The sequence below is a fragment of the Elgaria multicarinata genome, chromosome 6 (genome assembly GCF_023053635.1).
Source record: "Elgaria multicarinata webbii isolate HBS135686 ecotype San Diego chromosome 6, rElgMul1.1.pri, whole genome shotgun sequence".
NCBI classification, from domain to species: Eukaryota; Metazoa; Chordata; class Lepidosauria; order Squamata; family Anguidae; genus Elgaria; species Elgaria multicarinata.
The window spans coordinates 66,812,374-66,836,006 of record NC_086176.1 but is presented as its reverse complement, the minus strand read 5'-3'; the positions used below and the strand labels follow the sequence as shown (position 1 = coordinate 66,836,006).

The 23,633-nt window shown below is 40.4% G+C and overlaps 1 protein-coding gene across 1 annotated transcript in view; it reads left to right on the top strand.

Annotated features, from left to right (window-relative positions):
- Positions 1 to 23,633, top strand: part of WDR36 (WD repeat domain 36) — a 45,134-nt gene that overhangs the window by 5,235 nt on the left and 16,266 nt on the right. The window contains exons 3-16 of the mRNA XM_063129539.1: positions 311 to 411; positions 2,493 to 2,610; positions 2,711 to 2,843; positions 5,245 to 5,299; positions 6,553 to 6,685; positions 8,011 to 8,186; positions 9,179 to 9,299; positions 9,822 to 9,887; positions 10,342 to 10,425; positions 13,931 to 14,085; positions 14,479 to 14,593; positions 16,002 to 16,167; positions 16,650 to 16,758; positions 17,445 to 17,524. Coding sequence (XP_062985609.1) covers positions 311 to 411; positions 2,493 to 2,610; positions 2,711 to 2,843; positions 5,245 to 5,299; positions 6,553 to 6,685; positions 8,011 to 8,186; positions 9,179 to 9,299; positions 9,822 to 9,887; positions 10,342 to 10,425; positions 13,931 to 14,085; positions 14,479 to 14,593; positions 16,002 to 16,167; positions 16,650 to 16,758; positions 17,445 to 17,524 — 1,612 coding nt within the window. The remainder of the gene's footprint in view (positions 1 to 310; positions 412 to 2,492; positions 2,611 to 2,710; positions 2,844 to 5,244; positions 5,300 to 6,552; positions 6,686 to 8,010; positions 8,187 to 9,178; positions 9,300 to 9,821; positions 9,888 to 10,341; positions 10,426 to 13,930; positions 14,086 to 14,478; positions 14,594 to 16,001; positions 16,168 to 16,649; positions 16,759 to 17,444; positions 17,525 to 23,633) is intronic.

Here is a 23,633-nt window from a genome sequence, read left to right as displayed (position 1 = left end):
TAAAAGTGGTTTTCCTATGTAAGTATGGATTTTGGTTTGTGGCATTCTATTGTAGCATATTTTCTGTATCTTAGCTGTGCTAGTTCTGAGCACATTTTCATGGAAGTAAGACTGCAATCTTAAACAAATTTACCAGAGGCTAAGCACTGTTGAATGCAGAGAAATGTACTTCCAAGTAAATATGCATAGGATATTGCTATTAGACTATAATGTTGAAAGTTCTAGATACATCAAACATGATGCCTCCATTACATGCCCCTGAAAATGGACAACTTGTTGTTTACTGTTTTGTTTTTCCTTTGTCCTTTAGGCAATGCTTTGCCACAGAATATTACATGTTTGGCAGCTGACAGAATGCTGGTCTTTGCATCATGTGGCAGTCTTCTCAATGCTTTTGCTCGGAACAAAGAGGTTTGTAGCATTATTAAATAATATGCAATGGTTTGTATCTAATCCTAAAAGCATTTAATCACTTGTATTCAAGACATGGGAATTTATGTTTATCCACACTTAAGTTATATATGTATATTTAGGACCCAGCTGCGGTCCTAAATATACATATATAAAACCAAATTCCATTGAAATCAACAGGACACATCCAAGAAAACATAGTTTGTTTCTGTTAGTTAAACTACGGAAATAAATAGTTTAAAAGATATACTTGTGTCTGAGCAGGTTTCTGTTAAGGTCATGCTGTAGCCCAGTAAGTATATCTTTATGTTTTTAATTCATTGAAAATCGTGGCTTCCATGTGTGGCTTATTTGTGATTCTAGTGTATAAAATTGAAGAACTCAGAAACTCATCACATGGGGTTAAGTATAGTTACTGATTCAAGTGCCTTGGAAATGATGCTTCTGCGAGTGCATCCCCTTGTACACCTGTAACTTTTTACTAATTGATTCTTTAATACTAGTTGATTCTTCAAACTATGGGGTAGGCTTCCCAAGGGGGGGCATGAAACCCCTGGCAGAGGGAACAGCACAAAGTTCCAAGGAGGAATAGAATCCTGAAGCAGGTGGAGCCTTCCTTCCCTTCTAGTTAAGACATATGGGTGGCTTGAATGCCTTCTAGCAGAAGATTAATTGATGCTCATTGGATTTGTGTTAGTGAACTCTCCAACAGTTGCCCCATTGATGCAGCCTGTTTTGGGAAAAGCTGCTTTATCCTAATGGTATTTCCTGTGTGTGATATTTAAGAGGGGCCAGACCTGTCTTGTTCTATTCTCCTCCCTAATGCCAGTCTTGGATTGGCATTCCACTCCACAGGCCTTTGGACGCTCCAGTATGCTGCAAGCATATCTACATGACATGCATGTTTTACGATGGAACAGAAGGTCAATGCTGGGTTGGGATGGTAGCAGGCGGAAGAATAAATGTAGGAGGGATCCTAAAGCTTAAAATATTTGAAAATGTCAACCTAATGTGCAGCTGCTGTAAAGAAGGCAAACTCCATGTTAGGCATTATTAGAAAAGGAATTGAGGATAAAACTGCCAGGATCATACTGCCTTTATGCAAATCTATGGTGTGACCACTCTTAGAGTACTGTGTACCGATTTAGTCACTACACCTAAAAATATATATTCTAGAGCTGGAAAAAGTGCAGAAAAGGGCAACTAAAATAATCAGGGGGCTGGAGCAGCGTCCCTATGAGGGAAGGTTACAACAGTTGGGATTGTTTAGCTTGGAGAAAAGATGGCTAAGTGGCCACATTATAGAGGTGTATAAAATTATGCATGGTGTGGAGAATGTGGACAGGGAGACATGTTTCTCCCTCTCCCAGAATACTAGAAACAGGATTCGTCCCATGAAGCTGATTGGTGGGAGATTCAGGATAGATAAAAGGAAGTACTTCTTCACACAGTGCATAGTTAAACTGTGGAATTGACTACCACAAGATGTAGTGACGGCTACCAATTTGGATGACTTTAAAAGGGGGTTGGATAAATTCCTGAAGGAGAAGGCTATCAGTGGCTAGTAGCCCTGATGGCTATGTGCTACCTCCAGTATCTGAGGCAGTAAGCCTATATACAGCAGTTGCTGGGGAACATGGGTGGGAGGGTGCTGTTTCACCATGTCCTGCTTTGTTGGCCATGGCCAATAGCTGGTTGGTCACAGTGTGAACAGAGTGCTGGACTAGATATTCCTTTGGTCTGACCCAGCGTGGAAGTTCTTATCTTCTTAATGCCTCCATCATCATATACAGGGCTATGGACAACATAGATCTAAGGAAATGAGGCTCTCTTTCCAGCATGTCTGAAAGAAAACTTGGTCTGTTAATGGGTGATCTAGGGATTAAGAGTTGTGAGTAATGAAATAAGGTGTATTAAGCATGTGAATGGTTGTTTAATATTAATACCAGGCAGGAATTGGGATTGAATGTAAATCATGATATTATTTGATTTATGTAACCAGACCTAAAGAGAAATAAAATTATTTTCAATTTAAAAAAGCAATGTTTCTAATGAAATAACCAAGATATTTTGTATTGTAGGTGGTTCACACATACAGAGGTCATAGGACAGATGTTCATCTTGTGCTGCCATTTGGGGATCATGTGATAGCTGTAGATAATGATAACGTTCTTATTATTTGGGATATACAGTCAGAAGGTGAGGTTTGACCCTTTTTAAAGTAATAACTATTCAGAGAAGTAAATGCATTACACACATTGTAGTAGATGTGGACCTAATAGTATTCATTTTTCTGCAGAAGAATACTTGCAGCTAAATTTTGATAAGACCGTGTTTACCATTTCTGCCATTATGCACCCCAGTACCTATCTGAATAAAATTCTTCTGGGTAGTGAACAAGGAAATCTACAATTGTGGAACATAAAATCCAGGTAAGAACCAGAGTACTAATTGACCTTGTTATCAGTTATTTATTTTCATAATTTTAAAATGTGGGTTTGAATGCGGGGAAGAGTGCTTATAGATTTGGGGGTAAACATTCTCTGACAGAATAAATTATAAAGTTATGATCATTAAATTAAAAACTGTTACTTGAGGATATGTAACCAAAAGGCGTCTTACAACAGCATAGAGATACTGCAATATTTTTAATTGTTTACAAACTAACTGGCTGTCTGAAGTTCTTAAAGCGGTTGTCTTGTAGACTGTTGGTTCTTTAACTGAAGCTGTTGTGATCACAGGGCTTGTATAGCAATGATCACAATGATTGTAGTGAATCTGTGATGCGCAACATGCTTTTTCTTAAGTCTGTTTCCAAGGCAAGCGAAGGGTTTTGGCCTAAAAACATGGGTTTAAGTACGAACATCCTTGCCTTTGTTCATTTTTTAAAAACCACTGGAACAAATGCATGTAACTTAGCACAGTGCAGCCATTTGTGACATTGATTATTATTTTTAGGGTTGATGTGCATAGAGACAATGGGGCTGTTCATATAACACAACAGCTCACCGTGGTTTAAACCCATAGTAAACCTGCAGTGAGGGGGTGAGGGGCAGCTGCCAGTTTGAATATGCAACCCCTGCTTGGGGGGGTTGTCATGTGTGAACCCAACGAATGTGGGTTGTGCAAGGGTTAAACAAGAGAGCTTCAGCTATCGGGCAATATAGAAATATGAAAAATGAAGTGAAATGAAACCCATGCTATGTTTTAGGGTTCTTTGGGGGTTGTTTAACTCACACTTGCAGGTTTGTATGACATGACAACCCCTAAGTGGGTGGGCTGCATATTTAAAATGGTGCCGGCATGGGTTAAATAACCCATGATGAGCCACAACATGTCATCTGAACCCAGTCATTGATTTCAACCATGAGAACTGAGAGTACCAAAAATCAGTACAACTTTCCTGTCCCCTTCTCCACCCATAGCTTCTTGTGCAAGCCAAAAAGCCTCCCAGAGGATCATGGGATCCTTCTGAATGGCATAAGATGGGCATGGTGTTTGCTGATGGGAGAAGGGGAAGTTGCCTAAAATTGGGCAAGGGTACCTTGTATGAATGGAGTTTCCTTCCTCTTGTAGTCCAAGCCAATGCTAGTAATATCTTTTCCCTGATAAATCACAACTACTGTATAGAGCAGTGGTTCTCAACCTTCCTAATGCCGCGACCCTTTAATACAGTTCCTCATGTTGTGGTGACCCCCAACCATAAAATTATTTTCGTTCTTCTCTACACGATCCATTGTCATGGGATGGTTTGCTAATGAAAATAATACATAACAATAGCTTTAATAATACAAAAGATGATACATGACATAGTTCAGTCAATACAGTTTCCTAAGACTATCGGAAATACGTGTTTTCCAATGGTCTTAGGCGACCCCTGTGAAAGGGTCATTCGACCCCCAAAGGGGTCCCGACCCACAGGTTGAGAACCACTGGTATAGAGTGACCTGGTGGAATGTTCATTAGAAAAATAGCTGTAAAGTATCTAAAGCAATTCTCTTTCCCCCAGCCCTTTAAATGGTTGGTATATCTGGGCTTTAAAGTGATTGTTGTGAAGGGAAGGGACCCAGCTGTTACAGCTGATGATTGTGGTGACAGTTTGCTCTGTCCTCTCATCCTCTTCTCATTTATTGTATTTATTTATTTTATTACATTTATATACCGCCCCATAGCTGAAGCTCTCTGGGCGGTTGTAGGAGAGCATTCTGAAATAGGTGGCTTCCCCTTTTCATTTATGGAGATGGGGCTTCTACAGGGCTCTTGCTGCTCCTCTGGTTGGAGTTCCCTGGTGTTTCTTGGTTTATATCCTGCCTTCTCCAAATGAATAGGGCTGTCTGACATCTCAGAGACAGTTAAGAGTTTCAGAAACTAGGGCTTTATTCTGTTGTTGTTAGCATAGCTATGGCAGGAGGTGGTGTTGGTTTCATGAAGTATGACATTTTCCCTCCCTGTAAAATGTTAGAAATATTAAAAGGACTGTGAACAGATGCTAGGGGATACTTGGAGCAAAAGATCACCAGTGAATTCAAGGTGGATCACTGCCCATGGACCCCAGGAGGTGGTATGACATAAGACACTCCACAGAGGGAGGAGTTCAGAGTGTCAACATGATAGCATATTTAGATTGTGTCTCAACACCCACATTTAGGCAGCTGATCTTAAAATGGCAACTGTAATCTCAGTTGATTGACAGTCAAGTGGGGAGTCAATTTCATGACTCTGCACACCTGGAGGTTTACAAACATGTTCTGCAAATGCTGTGTTTTGCTTAATATTCTTCATGTAATTTTTCCCATGGTATTAAACTTTGCTAATCTTCTCCCCGTCCCTTAGCAAACTTTTATATACATTTCCAGGATGGGGTGCAGGAGTGACGGTCCTTCAACAGGTAGGTGTGACTTCAGGCGTGTGTTTTTAAAATGACGATATGGCAACAAATATATCTTGTTCCTTGATATCTTTTCAGAGTATGTTTTTGGCTAGGTCAGTTAGGTCCAGCCATACAACTAAGCCTTTCCCTTAGTTAGCAGTTGCGAATTACTTTATTTATTTATTGCCTTTATATCCTGCCTTTTTCTCCAAGGAGCCTAGGATGACATACATGATCCTCCTCTTCTCTATTTTATGCTCACAACAGCCCTGTGGGGTAGCCTAGGCTGAGACACTGACAGTGACTGGCCCAAAGTCACCCAGCATGGGGTTAGAATGTGGGTTTCCCAAGTCCTAGTTCAGCGCTCTTAACTGCTAACACCACACATTCCAGAATAGCAGGTGAATTTATTAATACCGTTATTTTCATACTCCACGCGCCTATCTTACACAGAGGGTGAGTTCACACTTAACAACTGTCCATTGGTTAAACAACCCAGCTGTCAGGAATCAACGGGAGAGGCAAGCGAGGTGCCTATAGCGCACAAGCCACTTTTGTTTAATCAACAACCTATGATCAGCCTGTTTGTAGGTTGTTACACATCATGTGTGAACACTGAATTCTGGGTTGTTTAGGGACTAGTGCTGAGCCCAACAACAAATCATAGGTTCACTGCTGGGTTGTTTAGCCCTGAACAACCCAGCTCTCTAGGTTTGTACATGACGCTCAGCAGCTTATGAACATCCCCATTGTGAATCGTTGGTCGAAGTGGCTGGCTTGCAGGAGGTAGCATGCCCACTCTGTCTTGCTCATGCATGACAACTCATGGGTTGATCAAACTATGGGCGATCATTTCTTGCAAACCGGGTCAATAATGGATGATTCAGCTCTTCTCTTATTGTTTGCCAAAATGTAGTTGGATTAGATTGTTTTTAAACTATGTTTACATACATAAAACTTCATTCTATCCTCTGTGTTTGTGTCTAATGACAGTGGCGCTGTTCACACATCACACTAACTCATGGTGACTCATAAACTGATGCACAGTAGCTTCGTTTGCAACTAACCTACTGTTCCCCAGCAGATGATTGGACAAATAAGCTACACAGTGTAGTTACCCTCCCCCCCCCCCCGCCCCGCTGTAGTCCTCCTGCCCAGATGGGCAGATATTCCATACATCAGCAGTTGCACCCCATTGCATAGTGTTCTTAACAGGATATCTTAAAATCTAAAAAGTAATTTCTGTTTAATCTTACTAACTTTTTTCTCAGGCACCAGCAGTGGATGTCATTGCAGTGGGTCTTGTGTCTGGTCATATCATAGTGCACAATATTAGGTTTGATGAAACACTGATGAAATTTCAACAAGATTGGGGTCCCATAACAGCAATATCATTCCGAACAGGTAATGTTAGCATTTACTGAAAAATATATGAATTGGAAAACGTTCAAGTAAGATAAATTATCAGCTAATCCCAAATGTGAACTAAAATATCAAGCTGAAACACATTTCTAAGTATACTCTCCTTCATCAACTGTTACAAGTCTTTTCATAATTTTTCTTCTTTGGCCATGTGTGTTTGATTTTTAAAAACTTGGTGTAATGTTAGTTTCCAGCGGTTTGGACATGTCAGATCTTTTAATTTGACTTGTTTCAGTCTTACGATAGGTGATCTGTATTTATATGGCGGCTTGGAGTGCCTTTTACCAGTTTCAGCTGGTTCACCAACTACGGCCTCTCCTGGACAGGGATTATTATTATTATTATTATTATTATTATTATTATTTTATTTATTTATTTATTTATTTATTTATATAGCACCATCAATGTACATGGTGCTGTACAGAGTAAAACAGTAAATAGCAAGGCCCTGCCGCATAGGCTTACAATCTAATAAAATCATAGTAAAACAATAAGGAGGGGAAGAGAATGCCAACAGGCACAGGGTAGGGTAAAACTAACAGTATAAAGTCCGCACAACATCAAGTTTTAAAAGCTTTAGGAAAAAGAAAAGTTTTTAGTTGAGCTTTAAAAGCTGCGATTGAACTTGTAGTTCTCAAACTTGGCCACGGTAGTACAGTCATTGGTAACCTCAGGATTAGATTACTGCAATGTGCTTTATGTGGGACTGCCCTTAAAGCTGTTCCGGAAGCTGGAGCTAATGCAGAATGCTGCAGCTCAGCTGTTGTCTGGAGCTGCCCCTTTCCAGCATGTAACTCCTTTGCTGAGGGAACTGCACTGGCTGCTTATTCGCTTCAGTGCCAGGTTTAAGGTTCTTGTACTTGTGTACAAAGCCCAAAACAACTTGGGACCAGGATACCTGAGAGAACGCCTTCTCACCTACCAACCTGCCCAGTCACTGAAGTCATCTGAGGGCTTTCTCCTGATGGTTCCACCTAGATCCATCTTCCAATTGGAGTCCACCAGGGGAAGAGCCTTCAGTGTGGTGGCCCCCTCCTATGGAATTCCCTGCCTCTGGAGGTCAGGCAGGCGCCAACTTTGTATTCCTTTCGGCGCCTCCTGAAAACATCATTGTTCCAGGAAGCCTTTCCTTAATGACCAGTCACAGTTCGCCTTTCATTTTGCTTTTAAAAATATATTTTAAGGTGTTTTATTCTGTTTTTGTTTTTATTTTATCTTGTACAACGCTCCAAAATTTTGAATGGGGAGCAGTATATAAATATTGTAAATAAATAAATAATATTTGTGTTTTTTCTTTATTTGAACAGATGGGCATCCAGTTATGGCTGCTGGAAGTCCCATTGGACATATTGGATTGTGGGACCTAGAAGAAAAGAAACTTCTGGGCCAAATGAGAGATGCACATTCCACAGCAATTTCCGGCATGTCATTTGTTCAGGGAGAGCCACTTCTTATTACTAATGGTTCGGATAATGCTATAAGAGTAAGTTTTGTGTGCTGTGTGGGCTGATTTTTATTTATTTTTATTTTTTCTACTGATAATTCTAAAATGATTTGTATGTAATGCACCTAGAAATGCAATGAACATCCATTGTTAAATGTGATGGGGACACCCTGCCCTCAAGGAAGTTACAGAGCAACTAGCAGCAGACCCAAGGCACCCTGAGGATGCCTCAATGCTTCCCCACCCTGGCCCATTTGTACCTAGCCTGATCCCTGGCTTGCCTCTCTCCTCCTCCTCCTCCTGCAGACCTAGTGGCAAATACACAGCCACCAGAGGAACACCTATCTGGCTGCCAGACTGCTGTATTGGTAGGAGACTACTCAGTAGACGATGGCTACTCAAGAGATGGTGCTTACCCAGGGGGAGGAAACAGGCAAAGCTATGAACAGTGAACCAGCAGAGGACCAGGAAGAGGAGGAGCTAGCTGGGTTTATTTAAAGCCCTCAGTCTCTTCTAGACTTTTCCTGGGTTATCACATCCCTTAGAGCTCTTTGGTCCAACTTCCACAGTAAATTATGGACAATTACACATCCCATGTCACTTCTCCTTTATTTTTTTCTCAGTCTCTTACAAGTTTTTTGTTTTGTTTTAACAAGTAAATCTATGTAAATAAAATGTGCTTCTATAGAAAATAATGATGTATATCTGTTGGGGTTTGTTAATTGAGCAGGGAAGAATACACAGTAACATTAGAATCTGAAGCAACATGTTGCAAAATCAGCTATTTTGGGAGATCAGTACACGGAACATGCATTGTCACTTTTCATCCATGTACAAATAAACACAAAAATAGCAGGAAAGGGTCTTTCACTTATCTAAATATAACAGATGTGTGTTCCCACATACTGAGTGACTATATGTTCTTAGTTCATTATTTCTGTGTGTTTACTGGGTGATTTGTGTTTAAATAGTATTCTCCAGTGCAGTTTTCCTTTCCACTGTTTTGTTAAGTTTTGTCTATTATTGAATAGGTATGGATCTTTGATGGCCCTGGAGGAAGTGGTAGATTGCTGAGGTACCGAATGGGACATAGTGCGCCTCCAACAAAAATCAGATATCATGGACAAAATGGGCAGCAAATTCTTAGTGCTGGTAAGAATTTGTTCAGCTTCTTCTCTTGAAATGAGTAACAATGTTTTGGAGCGAGTGATGTGATCTCGGGTGATAGTTTATTGCGTATAGTGTGTCTGATTTTAGATCCGTTTCAAATGAGTAAGCATTAGTCAGTATTTGGCAACTTTTTCTTGTGAGCTCACATTGGCATTGCTCCAAAATACAGGTTGAATCTTGAATGTAGTTTGATATATTTTCACTTTTTAATTTTCTACTATATTCATTTGGGGAAATATTAGGAGGGTTGCAATCACTTCATATTGAATAGCTGGCTTTCTTGTGAAAGCTTTTCTTGCTCACAGTATCTTAATATTTTAGCACTTGATTTGGGAATAACTTCAATAGTTGTTGCTTGATAACCATAAATTAGCTCATTTTATTATAAATGCAAAAAAATATTTAGCTCTTTGTATATTGATTTAAATTTGAAGATTAATGAGCATGCCTAAAAAAATTTTTTGCATAGATATGTACCTCCCTTTTCTTAATATTTTATTATAGGTCAAGATGGTACCTTGCAGTCATTTTCCACAGTACATGAAAGATTCAATAAAAGTTTAGGACGTGGTGAGTGTGACTATACAGCACATGTCAAAATACTTTGATATACTGAACTTGTTGGAAATTTAAGAATATTCAGTATCTTTTACTTGTGACTTCAGTGTACTCTTTCTGTTTGTTCAAGAAGTAATGTACACTTCTTGTGAAGGATTTGGTTATAAGCTTTGGAGAGAAACCTAAGATTTGTTTTAATGATTAGTTTGGCATACAGAAACAGCTATCCCCCTGGACAGAAAAGAAAAATTGAGATGGGTAAACCTTCTATCAATTAAACATGTTTTTGACATACTTCTTGAAATTTATCATTCTCCTAATTTCAGTGGCATTACCTTGGTAGAACATAGTTATTAATGGTTGGTGTTAAGGATAGGGGTAGAAAACAAAGTATTTCTAAGTTGGAAAAGGATCTAAGCTGTCATTGCATAACATACATTTCTGTCACGTTTCTCATATTTTAAAGGTTCCATAAATAAAAAGAAATCAAAGAAGAAAGGACTTCAGTATGATACAATGGCACTTCCACCTATTACAACATTTGCAACAGGTAAGTCATTCTTCACTTGATTTGAAGGAATGAGGTGGCTTATTCATTTGTGCAAACTGGCTCAGCATGTGTGAGCATTAAATACTTTTTCTTCTGGCCCAATTGAGAATTAGTTTAAACCTCAGCCAGAGTACAACAGCTCTTCAGAGCTGAAGGAAAAGAAATCGAAAAAGGCAGCTGTCAGGATAGCTGTGGATCCAGTGCCACAATTGCCTATTTTGGTACCTATCGTACTGTCAACCATACCAGTTCCTCCACTAATAGTCAATTTGCTGATACTGCGTTAAGCCCAACTTATTAGAATATGATGAGCAGACACTGAACAAATGTTACCAAGATCATCCTTGCTATCCAAGGCCCATCTTGCCTGATTGGTACTGACACACCCTGCACAGTTCCTTGGCCTCTACCAGAGCAGGGGTCATTCCTGGCTTCTCCTCTGATCCCACTACGGTGGCTACTACAAACCATGGTACCATCAACACTACAATACCGACTTCAGTCTCATGGACAATAATGTCTGTTCCGCCATTGTTGACCATACCACCACAGCAAGCACAACTTGTGGTGTCATCTATCCAATCGCTCTCCATGGCTACTCCTGGGGCTTGTGCTTGGCTATCAGTCTGACCACCTTATCACTGCAAGCACCCTAAGGCGTCAGCACTAACTACTGATTTACACTCTTGGGCACTTTCAGGATTTTTTCTACAATCAAGGATGGATGATTACCAGTAAGATTCAATGTCCTGTTCTTTCCTGGCACCATCTACCTCATCACTAGAAGCAGCTATGGGCAATTTGGACCTGGCTTCTCCTTCAGAGGACATGGGCCCATTTGGACAGAAAGTCCCTTGTGCCTGGAAGCACAGCAGCCAGTTGTGTGAAAGATCATGTGATGGACAAGTACATATGGAAGCTTCAACTCCCATTGCTGTTCCGCTGTTACTGACTTTGCTGCAAACTCGATAGCAATCTTGAAATGCTCCCTCATCCATAGTTCCAATGTAGAAAAGACTGGAGAATACGTTTTAGGTGCAAGAGAAGGAAGCTGGTTTTCTGTTCACACGCACACACACGCCTCCTAACTCTTATCATACTAGAGGCTTCTTAAGGGAAGTTACAAAGGCTTTACTCTTCCTCCATGGATGGCAGACACCTGGATCTCATGGGTTGCCAGATTTACTTCTTAGTAGCACCCAGTTTACATGTCTCTATCAGGAAGCAATGCCACACTACCAACCGTTCTTGTGGGGAAATTGGCCTTTCCAGAGTAAGGCCATGCATCTCCCCTACCAGCAAATCAACATGGCTATTCATCAAGACTGACTGTGATGCCAAAGTGATTGTCTGGTCTGTGGCCTTAAGGCAATGTAAGCTTACGTAAGGAATCTGGGTGAGTCACCAGGAATTAGTCAAACACGGAAGCCCTTCTTTTTACAAAACTTAAGAATTTATTAGTAACAACTTAACCATTAACACACTGTGAGGCACTGAGTTATCTCAACTCCTAAATAGCTATCCAGCCATTCCTGCATGTTCCCTGTTAAACTTCTTATGCTGCTCCTGAAACGCTGTTCACTATGGCAGGCTGCCCAATTCCCTGCTTCTTACAGCCATTCTGTCCAATGTCACCTTCTCTTTCTTATATTCTGGACTCCACAATTCAAGAAGGATGCAGACAAGCTGGAGCGTGTTCAGAGGAGGGCAACCGGGACGATCAGGGGTCTGGAAACAAAGCCCTATGAAGAGAGACTGAAAGAACTGAGCATGTTTAGCCTGGAGAAGAGAAGTTTGAGGGGAGACATGATAGCACACTTCAAATACTTAAAAGGTTGTCACACAGAGGAGGGCCAGGATCTCTTCTCGATCCTCCCAGAGTGCAGGACACGGAATAACGGGCTCAAGTTAAAGGAAGCCAGATTCCGGCTGGACATCAGGAAAAACTTCCTAACTGTTAGAGCAGTGCGACGGTGGAATCAGTTACCTAGGGAGGTTGTGGTCTCTCCCACACTAGAGTCATTCAAGAGGCAGCTGGACAACCATCTGTCAGGGATGCTTTAGGGTGGATTCCTGCATTGTGCAGGGGTTGGACTCGATGGCCTTATAGGCCCCTTCCAACCCTACTATTCTATGATTCTATGATCTTTATGGCAAGGGCTTAAAACTTTCTTCCCTGAGGGTATCTGTCAGATATCTCTGCCTCTTACATTTTGGTGAATGGTTTCTCTGCTTTTTGCACCCACTTGTTAAGGAGTTTTTTCGGGGTATATGGAATCTCATTCCTCCAGCATGGCTCCCCAGTACTGACTTGGAGCTTGTTGGATGCTTTGCAGAGCTTGACTGCCAAGCCAGTCAAACTCTTTTGATGGCAGATCTCCATCGCCTGTTGTAGAAAATTGCCTTTCTGGTGGCTATTGCATCAGCCCTCCAGTTCAACAAACTGTGTATGTTGCATATAGACCCACCTTATATGACTTTCCATCATGATATGTTAGTACTCTTTCCCAGCTTCACATTCCTGCCCACGGTGGTGTCTGAGTTCCACTTAAATCTGGACATTATACTCTGTTCTTTCCATCTCCTTCTATGATTGAATCTACTCTTCATACACTGGACATTCAGAGGGCATTAGTTTTCTATAAGTTAAGAACTGAGCTCTTTTCATCAGTTCCCTTGTTTATTTATATGGTATGGTGGTAAGCGGCAAGGATTCCCAGTGTTGTCTTGGAGACTTTCATTCTGGGTGGTCCACACTACCAGGCTTCTATCTGCTGGCTGCTTCAGCCATTCTGATCCAATCCAAATATTCTCAACTCAGCTGCATCAGTGATATTTGGAAAAGGAGTCTCAATTCCTGAGCACCTGGTCAAAACCATTGATCTTTATCAGGCATTACCAACTTGATGTAGAGGTCAAAGCAGACTGCTCCTCTGTCAGCAGAGTCTGTCTGCTGTCATACAGAAGGATACTGACCCACCACAGTTAAGTCAGCTTGCTGCTGGCCCATATGTGTGATGCACAGAGATCACATAGGAGAAAGAAAGGTTGTTTGTCTGTAACTGTAGTTCTATGTGTAGTCGTCTGTGCATTCACAGAAAGCCTCCCGTCCCCACTTCGATGTTGATACCAAGGCTTCAATGGGTGGCCTCAGGGAATTGAAGGCATAGGTGGGAACCCATTAAGGACATGCATACTGGAACTGGGGGAGGGTTCCCACAAAAACAACAACCCTCAGCTATAGAAGTTTCCCAAATAAGACTCTGCTCAGGCACAGATGACCACTTGAAGAACTACAGTTATAAGTAAGCAACCTGTTTTTTCAAGAGCCTCATTGTGCTGGACACCTGTACAGTCAGTATAATGATAAACTTAGGAACTTTTTACTTGAGCTTCTGTAATCAAATGATATTGTTAAAGAACTGTTATAAAATATGTATGGGGGTGGTGATAACTGCTTCTTGAGTAAAAGTTTTGCATTTGATGAGTTTTGATTGTGTTGCAGAGGTAGCTCGTCAAAGTGACTGGGATGGGATCATTGCTTGCCATCAAGGTTATGTAACCTGTACCACCTGGAATTATCAGAAAACCTCAATGGGAATCCATAAATTGAAACCAAAAGACTTCAGCAAAAATAAACCCCTTGGTGTATATGCAACAGTAAGAGTTTTAATATGTGTGTATATAAAATTAGTTGGGGAGGGTAGCTCTTTAAAGAACATCATAAAATCTGCTTAATTGAAACTCATAATTCAGAAGAATCTGCGTTAAAAGCAAAAATTATATGCAAAATAAAAGTCCCAACTCACCCTCTTAAGTATTTAGCTAGGATAACATTTTTATATTCAGAAGCTTTTTTTTATCCAAAAGTCTCATGTCAGCATTATTTGAAAGTAGAATTGGATTGGATTGAATAATAGCTTTCTAAACGTTTAAGAAATTGTCATTGTTAGTCACAGTATTCTTTGTTGTTCAAAGGCAGCAAGAAAATCATACTAGAAAAATATCAGAGATCTTCTAAAAATAATTTAGTTTCTCTCTTTTCCCTGAAAGGCAGTAGATATCACTTCCTGTGGAAACTTTGCTGTAATTGGGCTTACGACAGGACATGTGGATATATACAATATGCAGTCTGGTATTCACAGAGGACGTTATGGCAAAGAAAAAGGTGAAAATCAAGGTCTTAAAAAAAGTCTTAACAGTAACTTCAATGCTTTGTATCTAGAAGCTGTAGTTTGTATTCTGGAGCTGAAGTACTTGATGTTGCATTCCCATAACATTTTCCTGTAGCCATATGACCAGTATTAATATACTTAATATGTGTGGGGGCCAGGCTTGGGCTTGTACAAACTTACAAATAACACCGTGATCTGGTTCATACATAAAACCATGACATGGCCATGCTGGAGCATATCTGCTGCCTCCCACATGGTCCCCATGTCAAGTTTACTTCTGGCTTTATCAGTCTGGTTGTTGTCGTGACATCCAAACCTGGCACTGTGTCTTTTTTAGGGTTAACAACCCAGAGTTTTAACCAAACTACAAACCATGGGTTAAAGTTCAGTGCCAGATTCACACATCATGACAACAAAGCAAAGCGGATGAGTTAAAACAGAACAATGAGTTCAAACAGAAGAACTTCATCCCAAGCATCAAGCGTGGTGGTGGGAATGTGATGGTTTGGGCCTGCTTTGCTGCCTTGGGACCTGGACGGCTTGCCATTATTGACACAATCATGAATTCTGCAGAAAATTCTAGTGGAGAATGTCAGGCCATCCATCCATGAGCTGAAGCTGAACTGAAAGTGGGTCATGCAGCAAGACAATGATCCTAAACATACAAGCAGATCTACAAAAGAATGGCTGCAGAAGAAGAAATTCCATATTTTAGAATAGCCTAGTCAAAATCCAGACCTAAACCCCATCAAAATGTCGTGGCATGACCAAAAGCAAGCTATTCATGCAAGGAAGCCCTCAAATGTCCATCCCAGCTAAATGTACTCACAATCAGGTCTTCCTCCCAAAGCTGCTCTTGTTTTTGTGGCTGCAGCCTCCTGGCATAAGACATCCACTTGTTCACTATTTTGGATCTTCACCAGCTCAATCTGATTATTCCACCCAGGAGTAGCTTAAAATTCAGACCTTAGTTATTTACTTTCTCCTTAGCTATCTCCTATTCCTTCTATAATACCCACCAACCAACCAGCAGATTTTCTTCCTTGACTTTCAACAGACTGACTAAGCTTCTGTCAGTTGCTCTCAGCTGCTCTTTCCACCTAGTTCCACCAATCTCCAGCCAATCAAAATTGAATTTACCTGATCCAGGCCCCATCTATACATATTACAAGTGATTGTCTTTCTCTACCCCTCCAGTATGTCACTAAGCAACAACTACGCAAGCCTTTGACAGTAGCAAAGCTAGGCCTCATGCCTACTCAGATACATTATAGCCTCTCAGAGGCCACACAAAGTAAACATTACAAAATTACAGATATACAGGGCATTTCTTCACAGGGCTTATAAAATGGTGGGATTTAGGGGGGGGATGAATATTAATGCACTTTTTTGTGATTAAAGCTCATGAAGGCTCCATAAGAGGAGTAGCAGTGGATGGATTGAATCAGCTTACAATCACAGTGGGAAGTGAAGGATTGATCAAGTTCTGGAAATTCAAGACCACAAAATTTGTTCACTCTACTGATCTCTTGACTTCTCCAAGTAAAATGTTGCTTCACAGAGACAGGTGAGACTACAAGATGTGTTAATTAAGGTTTGAAAGGACTAAACCGCCCAGAGAGCTTCGGCTATGGGGCGGTATATAAATGCAATCAATCAATCAATCAATCAATAAAACACTTCTAGTATTTCAATAGAAATTTTCATAATCCATATTTAGAGAACAGTGTTTCATTCTTCATGGCATCAAAAAATAGTCATCTCTCCACTTCTTAATTTATGTTCCTATCCTTTATAGGACTACCCTCCTATATTCAGCTACCCATTTTTCTCAATATGTCCTTGTATTTTTATATGCAATCCCTAGTTATTTTTTTGCCATGAAAGTGTTTAGGATAGCTTTACCGATAAAAATCTATTTATAGATTTCCCCTAAAACTTAGGTAATCTCTTAGAAAAATGGTGGTGTTCATAAGAGTGTCAATAGTAAGCAATTATAATGTATTTTTGTCCCTTTTAAAATGTTTATGTTCTACTAAATTTTACCAGTGGCATTCTGGGAATTGCAATGGATGATTTTGGCATCATGGTTCTGGATATAGAAACAAGAAAAATTGTAAGGAAGTTTTCAGGGCACCAAGGTCAGATAAATGACATGGTAAGTCTGTGTCCATAAACTATCATTTGTGTGAAGGTTATATACTGTCAACGTGCATCTACGTTATGTTAGATTTTGCAATTTGAGATTTATGCCAAAGCAAATGTTTGTCTTGTATATGGGCCCATTGTTTTGGAGCCTTAATCCTTTAGCAAAATTAAAGTTAAGAGTGCATGGACCCCTGGTCATTAACTGAATGGCTGGGAGTTCCATGTAAGCTGCTATAAGCTTGTTAAAGGAAGAACAGGAATATATCAGTTTAACATACAGTATATAGTTGTTATGTGTGTGCTAAACTCATTTACCTGTTGATCTCTCCTGCTATTCCAGGCAATACAGGTGAAACCTCTGCATTTTATCAGTTCTTTTAAAGTTACCTATTTCTCAAGATTTATTGAGTCTATTTCCTGAAAAACCAATAAGAGCTGCCTGTCTTTCTACATATGCCAGTACATAGGTAGCATTCAATGTGTACAAAAAAGAATAATGCACAATGTGACTCAGTGGATTTATATTTTATGCAACTGATATTCTAGGTCTGTTGATATTCTGTCTTTCAGCATATAACAAGGCTTATAACCATGTATAAGGGCTAACATAAAATTGCCAAGTAGATCCAAACTAAAATGTTACTTATCAATTGATGGACCAGCGTTACATAATAAAAGGTGAATGATTTATTGTAGGCTTTCAGTCCTGATGGCCGTTGGCTAATAACTGCATCCATGGACTGTACTATTAGGACTTGGGATCTACCATCTGGATGGTAAGTCAATTTAGGAATTATATTTATATTTTAACCATGTGTATTATACTTTAACCACAAGGCACGCTTTAAACCATATTTGTGGTATAGAAGATCTGTCTTTGAGATATACTGTGTATTGATTTGGGGTTCTGATTCTGCCACGTCCCAGTCAAAGTAGATTCTTTTGATTACCACAATGAAACAAAGCCACTCATGCAAAAGGATGATAGTTTATTGATAGAAAATAATATGCAAAGAAAGTTCACATCTCTCTTTGGCTAACAAAACTGTCACAGCACAATGTCTATCTGAATCTCCCAAAATAGATGAAAAGCCATTCCCAGAGCCGCCAAAGTTCTCTAAACTGGTAACGTGCATATTGCCCCTTGGAGTGAGTCCAAAGTACACGGATTAGCTCTTATAAGCTTCTCTGCTAGATGCCTCCCTCCACCTCATGAGCTCACAGGTAACACTTCTGCCCCCTCTCAGGAATTAACAGGCCAACACACATACATTCAGGAGAAGGGGGGCTTCTCTTTCCCAAAAGCTGCTCGAAGCATCACAGGCTGGGAAACCCATCACCCCTTTTCTGAGACCAGGGCCTTAACATTCCAGCATGTTTCTCAGCTCTTCTGTGAGAATCAAGGCATGATATCCTTCTTTCTCTGGGCAAAGGCCTAGTAGTTTGTATAATTGTTGACAAATGGATCTGTAATTACTTGGAACCAATTGAGGGGTATGAAAGGGCTGCTTAATTAACTAAAACGCTGCCGGTTAAGCAAACTACACAGGTCTGTAAGGGCTTATAGGAATGCTATGGAGATCTCCTATTTGCTCACCAACAAATTCACTGCATACTGTTTAAAAATAAGTTGAAACCTCTTTCACAAGTTAACAGTATTTTTATTTTAGCTACTCAAACTATTCCAATGAGGAAAGTGCCTCAGTGGTTACAGGAATTGTTGCTGACTATATTGGTGACTGTTGAACTGATACAGATGAAGATGTACTTGAACAAAGTATAGTAGAAAACAAAATTATAGCTGAACTAAAAATGCTTACTGTGATCCTCAGTATAAAATAAATCATATGAAAAGGAAGGGATTGAAATTATACAGGCTGATTTGGAGAAAACAACCTATTCAGAATTGGTAATATTGAGCTTAAGACTCTTATTAGAACTTGAGTGGTTCATATCTTAGGAAGGACTCTTGAAGTGCTGTTTTATGGACTGCAAGATTTGGATAAATGTATGGATTCCTGATGAAAATGAATGAGGGGGAGGTGCCACTTCCCTCCCACATGCTCTCTCTTTCTTCAGAATTCCATAAATTTATGACTTTTCATGAAAAGTGGGTTGTGTTTATGGATTATTTGCATAAAGTAGGAGATGTTTAAGTGTAGCTCAATATAAAAAGTAATGTGGAACTAGCTTAACTTTTCCTTTCTGTTTTTCATTAACAAAGTATTGTTAAATGACAACAAAGGCTTAGTCCATCATTCACCAAATAACACAATAATGTAGGGAAAAAGTTAGACCATAAAGTATATGGTCTTCGATGTCTGTATACTAATGCCCAGAGTATGGGAAACAAACAAAACGAACTTTAACTCCTAATACATGAAGGCAAATATGACTTAATAGTATAACTGAAACTTGGTGGGATGACTTCCATGACTGGAATATAACAATTCCAGAGTAGTTATATAGCAGGGTATAATTTGTTCAGAAAGAACAGAATAAATTGAAAGGGAGGCAGAGCTGCACTATATCTTAAAAGTACTTATCCCTGCACAGAAATACAGGAGGATGAGCCTGGTAGCCCCATCGAGAGCATCTGAATTAAAATAAATGGGCAAGGAATAAAAGGAACATGATAGTCGGAGTCTACTACTGACCATTCAATCAAGGAGAAGATGAGGATAAAACTTTTGATAAGCAAATTGCCAGTATTTCAAAGAAATGCGATGTAGTAGCAATGGGGGACTTCAATTACCCCGATATCTGTTGGGAGATGAATTGTGTCAAAAGTTCCCCTGCAAGAAATTCCTGACATGCATGGCTGATAACTTTCTCCTACAGAAAGTGGAGGAAGGAACTAGAGGATCGGCAGTCCTTGACTTGTTATTGACCAATAGGGATGACTTAGTGGATAAAGGGGCAGTTGTTGGAACTCTGGGGGAAAGTGACCACTTCATACTCGAGTTCTTGATTTTAAAGGAAGCAAAAGCTGAGTGTAGCCAGGTGCGTATTCTAGATTTTAGGAAAGCCAATTTTAGTAAACTCAGAACTATGATAAGTAAGGTCCCATGGCAAGTGACCCTAATGAAAAAAGGAGTCCAAGATGGGTGGGAGTTTTTTTAAAAAAGGAAATTTTAAATGCACAGTTACAAACAATTCCGACGAGGAAAAAAGATAGAAGACAACAGAAGAAACCAATGTGGCTCCACAAAAAGCTTAGAGATGACCTGAAAACAAAAAAGGACACATGCAGGAAGTAGAAGGAAGGCCAGATTACAAAAGAAGAGTACTGACAGGTAGCACAGAAGTGCAGGAATGACATCAGGAAGGCTAAAGCTGAGAATGAGCTGAGGGATGCTAAAAGCAACAAAAAAGCTTTCTTCAGATACGTGCATAATAAAAGACAAGAGGACAGAAATGATGGTTCAACTACTCAATGAGGATGGCAAATTGATAACAAATGGCAAAGAAAAGGCCGAAGTGCTCATTTCCTATTTTGGCTCAGTCTTCTCCCAAAAGCAGGTCTATGACACACAAACACCCCTGGCAAAAATGAAGTACAAGCTGAAGGGGCAGAATTGAAGCTTGAAATTGATAAACAAATGGTCAGCGAACACCTATTTCTTTGAATAAGTTCAAATCTCCAGGGCCCGATGAACTGCATCCTAGAGTAAGAAAGGAGCTGGCAGAAGAACTTTGCAAAATCATGAAAGACAGGTGAAGTGTCAAACAACTGGAGGAGGGCTAATGTTGTCCCTATCTTCAAAAAGGAGGAACCTGGGAACTACAGACCCATTATTCTGACATCAATCCCGGGGAATTTTTTTGAGCAGATTTTAAAGAAGTCAGTCTGTAAGCATCTTGAAAATAATGCAGTGATTACTAGAAACCAGCATGGATTTGTCAAGAACAAATCTTGTCAGACTAATTTTATATCATTTTTGATTGGGTAACGTCCCTTGTGGATTAGCAAACAAGCTAAAAGTGGGCTAGATGGAACAGCTATTAGGTGGATCCACAATTCGCTACAGAATTGCTCAGAGTGCTTATCAGTGGTACCTTCTCAAACTGGGGGGTGGGGGAGGTAACAAGTGGGGTACCAAAGAGCTCAGTCCCGGGCCCAGTGCTCTTCAAAATTTTAAATAATGATTTGGATGAGGAGGTGCAGGGAATGCTTATCAAATTTGCAGATGACACAAAGTTCATTGGGATAGCTAATACCCTGGAAGACAGAAACAAACTTCAAAGTGAACTTGATAGGCTGGCGTACCGGGCTGAAAACAGCAGAATGAAATTTAATAGAGATAAATGACAAGTTCTGTACCTAGGAAAAAGAAACTAAATGCACAGTTATAAGATGGGGGATACTTGGCTCAGTAATACTACAAGCAAGAAGGATCTTGGAATTGTAGATCACAAGCTGAATATGAGCCAACAGTGTGACGTGGCTGCAAAAAAAGCGAATGCTATTTTGGGCTGCATTAATAGAAGTATAGCTTTGAAATTGCGCTAAGTATTGGTTCCCCTCTATTTGGCACTTGTTAGGCCTCGTCTTGAGAAGTGTGTCCAATTCTGGGCACCATACTTCAAGAAGGATGCAGACAAGCTGGAGCGTGTTCAGAGGAGGGCAAGGAAGATGATCAGGGGTCTGGAAACAAAGTCCTATGAGGAGAGACTGAAAGAACTGGGCATGTTTAGCCTGGAGAAGAGAAGACTGGGGGGAGATACGATAACACTCTTCAGATACTTGAAATGCCACACAGAGGAGGGTCAGGATCTCTTCACAGTCATCCCAGAGTGCAGGACATGGAATAACGGGCTCAAGTTACAGGAAGCCAGATTCCAGATGGACGTCAGGAAAAACTTCCTGACTGTTAGAGCAGTACATCAATGGAACCAATTACCTAGGGAGGTTGTGGGCTCTCCCACACTAAAGGCCTTCAAGCTGCAGCTGGTCAGCAGTCTGTCAGGTATGCTTTGAGGTGGATTCCTGCATTGAGCAGGGGGTTGGACTCAATGGCATTATAGACCCCTTCCAACTCTACTATTCTATGATTCTATGAATGCAGCATCCTTCACAGGCTTAGTTCATTATTGCCATGGGGAAGACAATGCTGCCTTCCAATTAGCTACAATGCATGCTCGAAGCTGTAGGACATTTTTCTCTCTTCACACTAGGGCTGGGCAGAAAATGGCGGATTGCACACAATATGTCTGCCATGCTTCAGAATTATGATTCCAAATCTTGCACAGTCCTACTATTTTATTATTTCCCTAAAAAGTCTATTCTGACAAGAGTGCAGTCAGTGTTTAAAATTGTACATGTCTAGCTTCTAATTTGAATCCAATGGACAAAACTTTCCAACATGTTTTTTCTTGTATAAACCTTTGTTCATTTTTTATGGCGTTTTGTCTTTCAAAGAGAGACAAAAGTTAATCTCTGGGGCTTTTCACACGTAATGGTGGCATTTGGTTGGAAATGATGGTTTAATTAACCTTCAATTCACGCAAACACACATGAACCTCTTCTGGTTTGCAGCACAACCTAATGATGTGATAGTTGTGTAGGTTGTTAGCGTGATGACCAAACCTGGACATTTTGGGTTATTCATGTGTTAAACAACCCAAAGAATAAACTTAATTTGCTGCCAAATGCTGCTGTTATGTGCAAACCAGGTCATAGTCTTATTCAGTCTTGCTCCCCAAGTGGGAAACAACGGCTTAAGTTGAGTTTGCAGTTTAAAAAGTGCACTTCTAAAATGTAACAAAGCTTGTGGCAGCAGTTGCAACAGGAGTCATGATAGGTGATGACCCCATTAAGGCAGTGTTTCTTCTGCTGAGTGGTTGGTACCTAGATTTAATTGATTGGCCCCTTTCCAATGAATTTTATGCTATGATACTTATCAGCTGTAGGCTAGGAGTAAAGGGGGATGCAGAGTCATCTTGAGATCGGAAGATTGCTTTATGTATTCAAGGGAAAGGGTGACTCAGGCCATCACTGTGATAGGACTGGCCAATACTTGTTTCCTTCTTTGTGTTTCTTCATGAACCTAGGGTGCTTTTGTAGCCTTTGAATAGCTTTTGTAATACTTCTACGTATTACAAAATGGATGATTTTTTTTACCCTGTTCTGACAACATGCTTAAACCACAGTGGGTAAACATTTTGAGTTAACTGTGAAGTCTTAATATGTCTTTTGTAGGGTGTTTTCCCTAACCATAGTTGCTACATAACCATGGTTAACCACTTCCACTAACTATATGCCGCAACAGGGTTAGTGACCCTAACTATCGCTTTGCATTTAAGGCCCCCATGATTAAATCAGTGCTACCATAGATCACTGCTGCAAGACCAGCTGAAATCGACTTTGTCTGGATCTCCACTGCTGAGATCTACATAGTAGCTCTGAATGTGCCAGCTGCCATTTCACATACTCACCTGAAATCCCCACACTTGGCACACCCTTATGCCTGTACTGGGGCTACTAGGATAGACATATCATGTGGTGGGGACAGAATGCACAGTTCTCGTACTGGCCGCCGGGAGCCCTGGTGGGTCTTGTAGTGGGTGTTCACGGGCACCATAGCTTAAACATGGCTGCCAGCAAAAAACAGGAAGTACCTGACCAGGGCTGTAATGTTGCAAGGGATGCTGGGTTGTGGAATGGCCCAGTCGAAGAACTACCAAGATCAGCGGAGAGGTACGTGATTAGGGTGTGGTTCGGAAAACCACATAGCGGGGCGTGATTCTGTGGTCATGTGGCAGCAGCAGCACTAGCCGTGGTTAGTGATAACCGCATTAACTGTGGTTAGCATAACCACGTTGCCCAAGCCAGTTTTTCTGTTTTGTAATCCCAGTTTTTGTGATCTAAATTTGTGTAATTTG